The 11,904-nt window shown below is 63.1% G+C and overlaps 1 protein-coding gene across 2 annotated transcripts in view; it reads right to left on the bottom strand.

Moving 5' to 3' along the window:
• Window positions 1–792: 792 nt before the first annotated feature.
• Window positions 793–11,904, bottom strand: part of Sh3bp2 (SH3-domain binding protein 2) — a 31,852-nt gene continuing 20,740 nt past the window's right edge. For both annotated transcript variants that reach the window (XM_013023856.1, XM_013023855.1), the window contains exons 2-13: window positions 10,018–10,157; window positions 8,875–8,977; window positions 7,114–7,231; window positions 6,710–6,780; window positions 5,859–5,947; window positions 5,469–5,537; window positions 4,444–5,059; window positions 3,122–3,230; window positions 2,769–2,824; window positions 2,326–2,407; window positions 1,705–1,764; window positions 793–1,334 (exon numbers count right to left, since the gene is read on the bottom strand). In XM_013023856.1, coding sequence (XP_012879310.1) covers window positions 1,197–1,334; window positions 1,705–1,764; window positions 2,326–2,407; window positions 2,769–2,824; window positions 3,122–3,230; window positions 4,444–5,059; window positions 5,469–5,537; window positions 5,859–5,947; window positions 6,710–6,780; window positions 7,114–7,231; window positions 8,875–8,977; window positions 10,018–10,153 — 1,647 coding nt within the window. In that variant the 5' untranslated portion in view covers window positions 10,154–10,157 and the 3' untranslated portion in view covers window positions 793–1,196. The remainder of the gene's footprint in view (window positions 1,335–1,704; window positions 1,765–2,325; window positions 2,408–2,768; window positions 2,825–3,121; window positions 3,231–4,443; window positions 5,060–5,468; window positions 5,538–5,858; window positions 5,948–6,709; window positions 6,781–7,113; window positions 7,232–8,874; window positions 8,978–10,017; window positions 10,158–11,904) is intronic.

Genomic DNA, 11,904 nt, shown 5'->3' with positions numbered 1-11,904 from the left:
ACACCCACAGTCCCCCCCTGTTCCCTGGGGTCACAGCCTTCCAAATCCCCAGAACGTGACAGGAGGCGAGAGGCCCTGAGCGAGGAGCCCCCTCCTTGGACAGTCACTGCTGCACACCGGGCAATCCTCCATCAGGGTCTTACCTGAAAATCTCCCTCACTACATGCAGGAAGGACCTGGCAACCCCAACCCCCAGCCAGCCCTGACTCCCGGCTGCAATTGTTTCTAGAAAAACCCCCAGGCTGGTGGCTGTGCCACACAATGTGATTCGCTGGAACTCCCGCATAGAACCGGGGGGCAGGTGAGACAGCTGAGCTGGGCGTCGCCAGGCCGTGGCCATGGAGGTGGCACATCTCCACCCCGTCTGTCTCAGGGCCTCTCTGCCCATCCTTTCGCAGCATCACCACCAGGAAGCCTCCTGGGTTCTGAGCTCCAGGGCCCAGTAGCTTTGGGTGCTGTACCGCCGGCATGTCAAGCCCAGTGTCTCCATACTAGGCTGCGAGCCTGCGAAGTCAGCCCAGGGACCGGCTCACAGGACACCCTCAGCTCTGGCACCTGCTGGGCTTAGAATGTGGGCTGTGAACCGAGACGGCCTCCGCTGTGTCCTGACCTGACACTGCTGTGAGCCCCCAGCACGTCACCCGGTGGCCTGGGCTGAGAAGAAGGGAGGACCAACTCTTATGGTTCCCGTTAGCTGCTCCCCACCTGGACGCATGTGGGCTCAGAGCAGAGCTAGCTGCCCCTCCTTGCCAACCAAGCCCTGGCCATTGGTGTGAAGATCACCTGATTTATTGGGAAGCAACAGCCCCCCTTGGAGGCCATGCCTTGGCATTGCTGGAAGGTCCGGGGCCAGCCGCACCCCATCCAACAGCCCCAGTCCTGCCCAGTCCCAGTCTGCTGCAGGGTAGGTGTGTAGTAGGGACCAGACCTTGTGTCCCCAAAGTCCAGGTGGGTTCAGTCCTGGGCCTCAGGTTCCTAGGAAATAGCCCAGGGCAGTCGGCCAGTCCACGTAGTCGGTGGCCAAGTCCAGCCTGGAGCCCCAGCCCGCTGGGTGGGGCCTGCTGTCTGTTGAGAAGGCCCGGCATCCAGCATGCGACTTGCTCCTCGGATCTCACCCCACAGGCCCAGCCCCATCTGCATGGCCTGGCACTCTGGTCCAACTGCTGCTTCGGTCCCACAGCAGTGCCAGGTAGGTGTCACCTGGGCCCGGAGTAGCCGTAGGGGTGCCGCAGCAGCAGGCCCTGGTGGCTGGGCAGCACATGCGTGTGATAGTGCTCTACCATGCTGCCCACACTCACGAACAGGACCTCGCCCTCCAGGTAGAACTTGGAGTCCTGTGGAGGCAGAAGAAGGCAGAAGCAATGGGTCTCAGCAGGCCAGGTGGCCCCACCGAGCATGTTTCCCCAACCCCATGCCCTGTCTGTAAAAAGGGTCAGTCAGCAGTGACCGTGGCATAGACGATCAGGCCTGCTCCTCCCCCGTGCGCCACACGGGCCTGAGCTCCTCAAATTCCCACCTCCCTGCCACCCCCAAGGCTCCAACACAAAGCCAGGGGTGGTTCCACTTTGCTCCTCTAGGGTCACAGAGAGAAGGGCAAGGCAAGGGTGGGAGGGGTGAAGGACAGGGCTGGGATACATCCTGGAGAGGCTGATCTCAACCCACCCATCGCTCACATGCTGCGAAGGAGTTTGGCCTGGCCCTCACCTTCTCAAAGATTCGATAGTTCCTCACTTTGTTAGAAGATTCATCCCACACAACCAGGACCTACAGGGAGGGAAGCACGGGACAGACAGGAGAGGCTGCATGAAGGACCTCAGAGGCGGAGAGGCAGAAGCACCTGGCCCTCAGGGGTGAGATGGCCGCAGGCTCCAGAACCCCTGCCTGGCCACAGACACCTGTCAGGGAAGTCCTTAGCCCTGGGGGCCTCTGCCTTCAGCCTCCAATGAGACATAAACAGCAGAAGCAGGGCCCTGGACTGCCTGAAACTGTCACAAACACACGTGGGAGAGGAGGGTCAGAGATCACATACTACACGCTTGGAGGACGTGGGCAGTGCCAGCTGGTGTCCTGCCGTTCCTACACCTGTGCCCTGGCACCACCTCCACTGCAGTTCTGATGCCCCGCCCCCTCCGGGCCCACCTTGCGGATGACCCCTAGCTCTGACACCAGGTGCAGCACTGCCAGACACAGGGCTCACAGACAGAGGTCAGTTGAGGCTGAAGCCCAGGCTGCGTGGGGAGGGATCTATAAGCCATGGGTCCCCACTGCTACTTGGGGGGTGTGGAGGGCCAGAGCTCCAGGGTCACAGCTGTGCCAGCACCCTACCTTCCCGGACTTGGTGGAGGAGTTGCGGATGCAGTAGAGTCCGTCCTGGGGCTCCCCCCGGGGACTTGTGGCTTTGAACAACCTAAAATTAAACAGCCATGCTGCACTGTCCAAAGGAAACAGATTCTTTACCTGACATGTAACTGTAACCACACTGTGCGTCACATATCAATAATGCCACAACCCCACATGCGGCCATGTGCACGCCATGACTGAGTTCGGAGCACGTGCGTTCCATGACCCCACGCTTAGGCCACATGCTCCTCTGGGTCTCAGACTGGCTGTCCTGACACCAGGTGGGCCAGTGGGGAGCAGGGCTCCTGCTGCACTTAGGGCTGTGTGCTTGGGCCAGCAATTGTCCAGCACCAAGGTGAGCAAAGGGGACAGGAAAGCAAGGGACCCAGCACCCTGTCCCTACTAGTACAAGAGGACTCTGCACTAACCTTTCCACTTCACAGGATTCTGTAGTGTTGACAAAGACGGAGTTGGGCAACGGCACCTAAGAAGCCAACAGTAATCATCATAGAGACCTGAGTCACCTCCACATACCACCCAAGCCTTGTCCGGCTGCCTCCACTCCAAGATCCCGAGTGAGGACCCTCCCCAGGCCACCACTGCCCATCTGGCTGCCCCTCCACTCCAGGATCCTGAAGCTCGCAGTGTCCCATCCCCCTCAGCTCTGGCCTTCTGGGGGCTCCTGGCTCAGGGAGGCCAGTGAGGGCCAGCCTGGCCTGTGATGCTCCCACGACCTGTCTGCCCACTGGCACGTACGATCCCACCCTGCACTCAGCCTTGCCTTCTCGTAGTCCTCATCCGAGTCCTCTCCGCCAGTCCTGGCCTGTGTGGGTTGCCAGGGTTTTTCAAGGGAGAAACTCCTGAAACTTTGCCCATCAGGGGATGATCGCCTGCAGTGGGGAAAAGAGGAGGAAGGCAAGACCTGGTCACCCCGAGCCACCCTCCTCTCCCCCTGCACCCATTCTCATGCCGGTTCAGCATGAGAATCCAGGATCTGCAGTGCTCACGGCCCAGGACGGCGCTCAGAGGGCCGCGCTCATTGCCGTGGGGTGTGGAAATCAAAGGCGGCCAGGAACCAAGTAGGAAGTCAGGGCCGCCATTCTGACATGGGAGGCACCAGGGCATCTGCGCAAGGTGTTGTCTCCTAATGATCGGCCTTGGGAGCCTGACCAGGCCCCGCCCCGCCTGGCAAGCCGTTGGCGTTGGCGAAGCAGAGGCTGAGCAAGGCAATCCGCTCCCAGGGACATCAAGTGACAACACTGTAGTACCCACAGGGGAGGGGGGTAAACTGGCCCACTCCCCAAACCCCAGAGCTTCTGAGAAGCCCACCCGTGCCTGAGGACCAGGAGGCCCTGCCAGGGTGGGTGTGGGTAAGGCCAGACCCAGGTTTGGCAGACCGACTGAAAGCATTCACCTCCGCTGTGGGCCCTCGTGAAGCAAACACAGGTGCTTCTCCAGACGCTTGGCTGCCAGCGGCGGAGGCTCCACATGCCACAGAGCCCTGGAGGGGGCGCCACAGCCACCATGGGGTACGCTCGTCAGAGCGCCAGCAAGGCCGCCCCTGTGGCTCACCCGCCACGCAAGGCAGGAACCCACCCGGGTGCCAGACGGTTTGCCGGAGGGCCATGGTGGGAGGGGCTGTGTGGAGTGGAACCCTGGCGCCACCCGGCAATACAGGAGAAAGCTCTTGGAGCGGCCTCGGGCCTGGGCACAGACCCACCCACGTTCTGAGGCAAGCCTCCGGCAGGCCGGCGCGTGGCTCACCGCCCGCTTTCCCACGCAAGCGTCAGGACGGCAGGGCCCTGGAGGCCCCCGGCCGGCCAGCAGCGGATGCAGGGGCCTGGTGCCCCACACGTTGGCCAGTGCCTCTGAAGCAGCCCCGGGCTGCAGGGCCTCTGCCCGTTGCCCTGGGCCTCTGTCAGAGGCCGGGTCAGCCGTCAGCTGCAGCCCTGGGTCCGTCCAGGGCAGAAGAGGCTGACCCATGGAGGCAGGCTCTACGCCTGATGGCCCGACACAGGCTCAGAATGCATTGGGTGCCAGTTGACCGGGCAGGCCAGGGAGGCGTCCCTGGGGAGGGGCGGCAGGCACCGCGGCCAGACTCACTGGAGGTGGGGGAGCGGTGGCTTCTCTGGTCGGGGCAGCACCGCAGGTCCAGCTGTGGCCTCGGGCATGGGCAACTTCAGCACAGGGGGCCGAGGGGCCACGGGGGGCACCCAGAGTCCCGGCTTGGCCGCCTCCCTCCGGGGGAGCTCTTCCACCATCTTCAGGAGCTTGGGCTTGTTTGCAGGCACGGGTGGGGGGTCGGCTGTCGGCGGGCCCCGGGGAGACAGATGGAAAGACTTGAGCTTGTCACAGGTGCGGGCGGCGGCGGCGGCGGCGCTGGTCACGGCACTGGCCGCGTGGCTGGGGGTCCAGGGCTCTGGGCTGGAGCTCAGACTCTCCCGGAAGTCAGGGGGTCTGCGGGGGCTGGGCCCCGAGGGGGCGCTGCTGGGTGGGGGGTCGCTCATCCTCCTGGAGGCGGCCGGCGCCCTGAGGGTGGGCTCTCTCAGGCACAGGGGAGCCAGGCTGGCCTCCGGGAGGCCTCGCTTAGGAGGGGGGGGTGGCAGCAGAGGGCCTGGGCCTTTGGAGGTGAAGGAGTGGGCCCGCGGCAAATCGAAGGCTGGCTTCCGGGGCGTGGGCACTGGGGGGGGAGGGTAGGCCGGAGGATGGGTCAGGGTGTCTGAAGAGCAAAGAGAAGTCCGCGTCACCTGGGGGAGGCCGGAGCTACAGCACCCGCTACGGGCAGGGGTCAGCGGACGCCAACCCAGAATGCAGCACGCCAGCAGCCTTGGGCTCCCCATCTGGCCTTCCCTCCCCCCATTCCTGGGGCTTGAACTCAGGGCCTGGACACTGTCCCTGAGCTTCTTTTTGCTCAAAGCTAACACTCTATCATTTGAGCCACAGTGCCACTTTCTGTGAATGTGGTACTGAGGAATCGAACCCAGGGCTTCATGCATGCTAGGCAAGCGCTCTACCATGAAGCCACTTTCCCAGACCCATCTAGCCTTCTCTGGGCCCAGACCACTCCTGCCGTCTGGTACCCCCCGCCAACCTCCCACTGCAGAGCATGCTGGCCCCGCCAACCCTACCCTCGGGCTTCAGGGGCTCGGGGGAGTCAGGCTCCAGGTATGAGTCGTCCTCATCTTCGTGCTCATAGTCTGTGGGCAACAGGTGGAAGGTGAGGCCACAGGGGGCCCGGGCCCCGCTGCACACAGGATGGACAGCCCGGCCACTGTACCCTAGCACAGCGGCACAGGAGCAGGGTGCTCAGGAGACGGGGAGGAGGGGGCAGGACTTGAATCCAGAGCCCAGACTGCTGATGGCCAACACTGGGAAGTCACTGTCACTGTCAGAAGACAACTGAAGCACAGCCTAACACGCCTCCCTCCCCTCCACAGCCACCAAGAGCAGCCTGGCCCCGCACTGTGAGCAGCCAGGCGTGGAGAGGGAAGGCTCCCAGACACAGACCCAGGCCTCACCCTCATTGTCCGTGGGGTATGGAGACAGGCTGATGTCCACAGGCCGCTCTATTGCACCGTAGAAGCTGTCCGTGTCTGAGCTGGAGTCACTGAAACAGGGAAGGTGTTGGGGGACAAGCACTGAACGCCAGACCCAGAGTCCCTCGGCACTCACGTAAAGACGTGTGCACACACAGGACACTCTAACAGACAAACTCAGATACTGGGTAAGTCCAAGGATACACACAAGACACACTTGGACTGACATACCAACGAGAACACATGTGCAGTTACTCAGATGTGTGGACATGGGCGAACGAAGCGGGCCATGTGCACAGACACCTATGCACAAGCCCAGATGCCCAGGGACACCCACACATGCGGAACGGGACAGACAGGCAGACCAGAAGATGGGAGGCCACCTTCCTGCCTCCCGGCAGTTCTTCTAACACCACTCATACCCCGAGCTACTCAGAAGGCTGCAGTCTGTAGATCAAGGTTCAAAGCCAGCTGGGGTAGGAAGGTCCATAGGACTCTTATCTCCAGTTAACCACCAAAAAGCCAGAAGTAGAGCTGAGGCTCAAGTGGTGGAGCACTGCCCGTGAGCAAAAGAGCTAAGGCCGTGGGGCACAGAGGCAGAACTCTGAGCTGCTGTAAGTGCTGGGCCTCCCCGGAGGAGAGAAGCCCGTGTGAGCCTCGACCAGGAGCTATGACAGCGCAGACGGACAGAGGGAGATGGGAGCTCACACAGACGCGCACTTGTGTAAGCGGCACACTCCTGCACACACGCGGTCCCCGCCAGCTGAGAGGTGCTCGTGCAGCAAGCCCAGGAGTCCTGGGGCAGCCGCATACTGGTCACACGCCTTGCTCACCTGGTGTCGGGGGGCAGCTCCTTCTTCTCATGGAGGTAGCCAATCTCCCTGCGCAGCAAGGCCATCCAGCTCTGCGGGTCACCAGGAGCCCCAGTGGGCACGGTGCCTTGTGGGGCGCCCCTCCCCGCCCACGGGCCCCACCGCCCTAGTGGCCAGGGCTGGTGAGGCACCCCGCTGGGTCCAGTCCGGCCTGCATGGATGAGGCACGGCCTCACCCCACCACTGCTGCCCTCGGCCCGCTCTCCTCCCGACAGAGTGGATGGGGGGGGGGCGCAGCCGCCACTACTCCAGCCACACCTCCTCAGGGCCAGACTGGGGCAGCGAAAACCCGGGGCCTGGAACTGACAGAGGCCTGAGCCTGGTCAGGGCGCCAGACGGCGGTCACGGCCCGACGCCGGGATCACCTTGCGCTCGTCCTCGGAGGAGGCAGAGAAGAACCACGTGCGGTGCTTCTTGCTGATGTGGACGATTTTGAAGGGGAAGACATTGTTGGATGTGGTCTCCTCAGCCGCCCGCATCACCCTGAGGACACAATGCCAGCGGTCACGCCTGGCGCTGCTCACAGCCCCGCAAGGCCGCCCCCTCTCCATTCCTGGTGGGTCCTGGCCCCCAGCATCTTTTCAAGGAGCACCTGCTGGGGCGCCAGCAGAGGGCGTGGGCACTTCAGACAGCAGGCAGTGTGGGCACGGGCGGGGAAGGCCTGCGCAGGGTGCAGGGCGAAGAGGGGAGATCTGCCCCCCACGGCGGACGCCCGCGCAGGGTGCAGGGCGAAGAGGGGAGATCTGCCACCCACGGCGGACGCCTGCGCAGGGTGCAGGGCGAAGAGGGGAGATCTGCCCCCCACGGCGGACGCCCGCGCAGGGTGCAGGGCGAAGAGGGGAGATCTGCCCCCCACGGCGGACGCCTGTGGCCTGGGCCTGCCTCTATGCCAGCTCTACAGGTTGCGCCCGGCCAGAATTCATGGCCGGCACAGGACGTCTCCCCGGGGAGAGCCTTGCTGGCCAGATCCTCGGCCATCAGCCACCCACGGCAGCACCGAGGCCCAGCCCGCCTGCTGGGTTGGCACAGTCCCTGGGGCACAGCTCACCTGTCACTCACTGGACAAGTGCAGGCCTTGGCTGGCACATATAGAGGGCCATGTGTCGAGAGAAAGAGAATACCCCTCCACAGGAGATCCCGGAGCTCTGGTCAGCCATGCCTGCCTGCCTGACGAGCACAGGGCCCCCAAGACCGCTCCTGACCTCAACCAGTGACTTCACCAGCCTGGGAGACCCTGGAGACCAGAATCTGGGCAGGGCCACTGTAAGACAGAGCTGGGCTGCCTGGGCTCTGAGAACCCAAGGTAGATGAAGGAGCGGCGGGGGAGGAGCTCAGAGCTCACTCTGCAATGGCTAACCGGGACTCTGGAAGCACACATTCTAGGCCCGGGTGAAGCCCCAGAAAGAGCCCAGTAAGAACTTCACCACAGGCCTGGGAATGTGGCTTAGTGGTAGAGTCCTTGCCTAGCGTGCAAGAAGCCCTGGGTTCCATTCCTCAGCACCACATACACTGAAAAAGCCAGAAATGGCGTTGTGGCTAAGTGGTAGAGCGCTAGCCTTGAGCATAAGCAGCTCAGGGACAGTGCCCAGGCCCTGAGTTCAAGCCCCATGACTGGCAAAAAAAAAAAAAAAAAAAACCCACCAGGGGCTGGGAAGTTGGCTCAGTGGTAGAGCGCTTGCTTTGCATGCCTGAGGCCCTGGGTTCCATTCCTCAGCACCACATAAACAAAAAGAAAAAAGCCAGAAGTGGCTCTGTGGCTCAAGTGGTAGAGTGCTAGCTTTGAGCTGAAGAGTTGATGGACAGCACTCAGGCCCAGAGTTCAGGCCCCACGACTGAACCCCCCCCCAAAAAAAACCACCAACTTCACCAGAGGTCCATGGCAGAAGCCTGAAGACAGAGCATGAAGTAAGACCAGGTATGAGAGGCCAAGCCGGGGAAAGCAGAGGCTGGACACACCCAGGGGAGAGCCAGGGAAAGCAGAGGCTGGACACACCCAGGGGAGAGCCAGGGAAAGCAGAGGCTGGACACACCCAGGGGAGAGCCAGGGCTTTCTGAGGGCGGGAAGTGGATGGCCCGGCCCAGCCATGGGCAGCAGGCGGCAGAGCCTGCGGGCGGCAGACACTCACCGGTTGTACCCGCTGAGGGAGAAGGCGCCCTGGGGGGAGGCAGATGTGCTGCTCTTGAAGTAGTAGATGCAGCGCTTGTGGATGATAACGAATCTCAGGGGCCCTGTGGACAGTGTGGTGTGAGCAGGGGTGAGCCTCAGGGATGGAGACACGGACCCCGCCCTGGGGGCCCTCCACAGAGACCCCAGACAATCTGACACTAGGATGTCTGTCCCTGAGAAGGGCTGAGTGGGAGCGTAGGGCTCCCTTCCCAGAGGTCTGCTACAGAGCCAATACAGGTAAACTCCTGGGCAGCCTGGCCAGCGCCAGGCACCACGCCCAGGGCAGGCCTGGCCACTCACCGAGAACGGACTGCTCTAGGGCACTGTGGGGCCGTCACAGGCGAGGGTGGCCATGGAGGCCTTGCTGGGTACTTTCAGGAGGCTCCCTCCACTCCAGGCTGGCCCAGCAAGGAAAACAGGACGAGATGCCCAGAGCTGGCTCATGACAGCTGGCTCTCCCAGCTGAGCAATCGCCCCGAGAAGGCCACAAACCCCATGGCCAGGGCCACGTCAGGTATGGCCCTACTTTGGAAGCTTCAGATACTGACCCCATAGGATCCAGAGCCACAGAACCCACAGACCCCAGCTGAAGGCATTTCGGCTAGGCAGCACAGGGTATGCTGGAGTACAGTCTCCTGTATCCGTGAGGTGGGCATGTCCCAGACCTGAGGGCTCCCTTCCTCTCCCCAGCTGCTTTCCTGGACCATCACGGTCTGAGTCCTGTGTTATCTCCAGAGGCCCAGTTGGCTCCTGACTTGGCACATAGGTTCATCCAGAGCACGTGACCACTCACTGACCACTCACAGGTAGCCCTCCAGGCTAACGCTCCCACAGACAGCTGTCAGCAATGTGTCTACCCGATCTCTGCCCTGCTATACCAGCCTGGACCCCACAGGCCAGGGAGGCTTCCCTCCGGTCCCTAGGAGTGACAGCTACCAGAGCTGGAAGAGGACTATCGAGGACCCACCACAAAAGGAAGCAGAGGCTCAGAGCTGCTGCAACAGCCAAGAAGGCCCAGCAGAGCGGCAGAGAAGGGGGACCGAGGCCAGCCTCCATCCCCGCTCAGTGGCCACTCTGTGACCCCCGTAGCCCAAGGACTCACATTTGAGCAGCTGCAGCTGGGTGCCGCCCTTCTTGTGCAGGTAGCCAGCCTTGGCCACGCCCCCAGGCATGGTCAGCAGGTTCTGAGCACCGATGGCCTTCATAGGGACGGGCCAGTGCACCTCCTCAGCCGCCATGAAGCTGCGATCAAAGAGGAAGATAGGGCTTGGCCTGGGGCGGGGCGAGGGAGCAGTTTAGCTGGGGACTATAGGGGACTGTGCCAGGGTCTAGAAGGCTACACGGCGGATCAGGGCAGAAGAGGCTGAGGAAACCCTCTTCCAGGCCTCAGGATGGGGCCCTTGGAGGACAAGACCTCACGGGCTGCTCACTCGGCTGCCCTCGGCCGCAGGGCTGGCCCTGGGATGCTGTGTCTCCCTCTCCCCACAGATTCCATGGGCACAGGGCCCTAGCAAGCCTGCGCTGTGGTAATAACCGAACCCAAGACCCCAGTGCCGGTGTCTGCCTTGCTGTAACTTCTCCAAGTCTCAGTGGCAGGCAAGCCCATGAGGAGTCCTGAAGGAGGGCGTCCTGAAGGCAGGTGGCGGGTCCTGGGTGCCCTTTCCATCTGCTCTGACCCTCGGTGCAGAATGCGGGGCATGGCTCCCAACACCCGTCCTCAGAGACTCTGTGCAGCATGCCCTGCACAGGAGCGCACAGAGCACAGAGCCAAGAGCCCCGGCTCCTAGGGCCCACTATCCCCCATCCTGGCTGGCTCTTTGGAGGAACGGTTCCCAGGCCTCTGCTGCTAGAGCCGTAGCACGGGAGGACAGAGTAGCCCAGCCTGGCCCACAGCTGCCCTGGCCAAGTGGTCATGGGACCTTTGGCAGGTTTGCTGGCACCCACATCATGAGCCTAGGCCATCAGGTCAGAGCCGGGCGGGACCTGTCCGGGGAGCAGGGCTCCAGGTCCACGGGGCTCCCGCCGCAGCCCTGAACCTATGAGGCTCCCGCACACCTGGTGTATGTGACACCACCCTGCCCACATGAAGACACCCCCCCACACACACACACACGCTTTCCTCTCTCAGGATCCAGACTGAGACGCTTCCATGAGGTTCCCGGGACCCGGCACTGTGGACCCACACTACACTGTTGTGTCTGTGCCTCTTCCACCCCCCGCTGGCCAGGTCCACCCTGGAGCCCCAGAGGCCCAGGCGGGCTGGGACCCTGACACTACAGCTGCAACACCCCCCCTCTCCCACCCGCCACACACACACACAAAGAAACCACTCCAGCCAGGCCTGGGATCTGTCCGGAACTCCAGCTGAGAAGTGTCCTGAGTGCAAGCCAGAGGGACTACACAGAACTGGGCTCAAAGCAGAAAGAAAGGAAAAAAGCCACTGTCTCTGGGCATCAGCACCCCACACTCCTTCACCAGTGCTGGGCTAAGTCACCCACACCAGGTTGCAGGCAGCCCACTGACCAGGGCCATGGCCAGGGCAGACCGACACCTGCCCCTAGGTGCCAGGGGGTACAAAGTCCCCCCTGGTCCCCAACCAGGCCCAGGTTAGGAACAAAGGCTGAGCCCCGCCCCTTGCCAGAGGGGGTCAGGGAGTATGGAGGGAGCGGGCTGGGCAGTGGGGGCAGGAGGAGGGTGCCCATGCCCAGGACCACCCACGAGAGGGGCCAGAGAAAGACTGGCCTGCACCCCCCATCGGCCCTGTACTCCCACGGCCCTGTACCCCCACGGCCACGCCCGCCTTTGTTCGGGTGGACTGCAGCCTGAGGCTGGGGCCAGGGTCCAGGTTGCGGTGCTGAGCCGCGGGGTCTGGGGTGTGGGGTCTGGGGACCAGGGGTTGGTGCCGGTACTCACGGCGTCCAGGCGGCCGGCACCGGCCTCCGGGGGGCGGCAGGCACCCTCCTCCCCTGCGCGCAGCGACATGGCCCCG

The sequence above is a fragment of the Dipodomys ordii genome, unplaced genomic scaffold (genome assembly GCF_000151885.1).
Source record: "Dipodomys ordii isolate 6190 unplaced genomic scaffold, Dord_2.0 Scaffold71, whole genome shotgun sequence".
In the NCBI taxonomy this organism is placed as follows: Eukaryota; Metazoa; Chordata; class Mammalia; order Rodentia; family Heteromyidae; genus Dipodomys; species Dipodomys ordii.
This window is presented reverse-complemented; position numbering and strand designations above follow the sequence as displayed.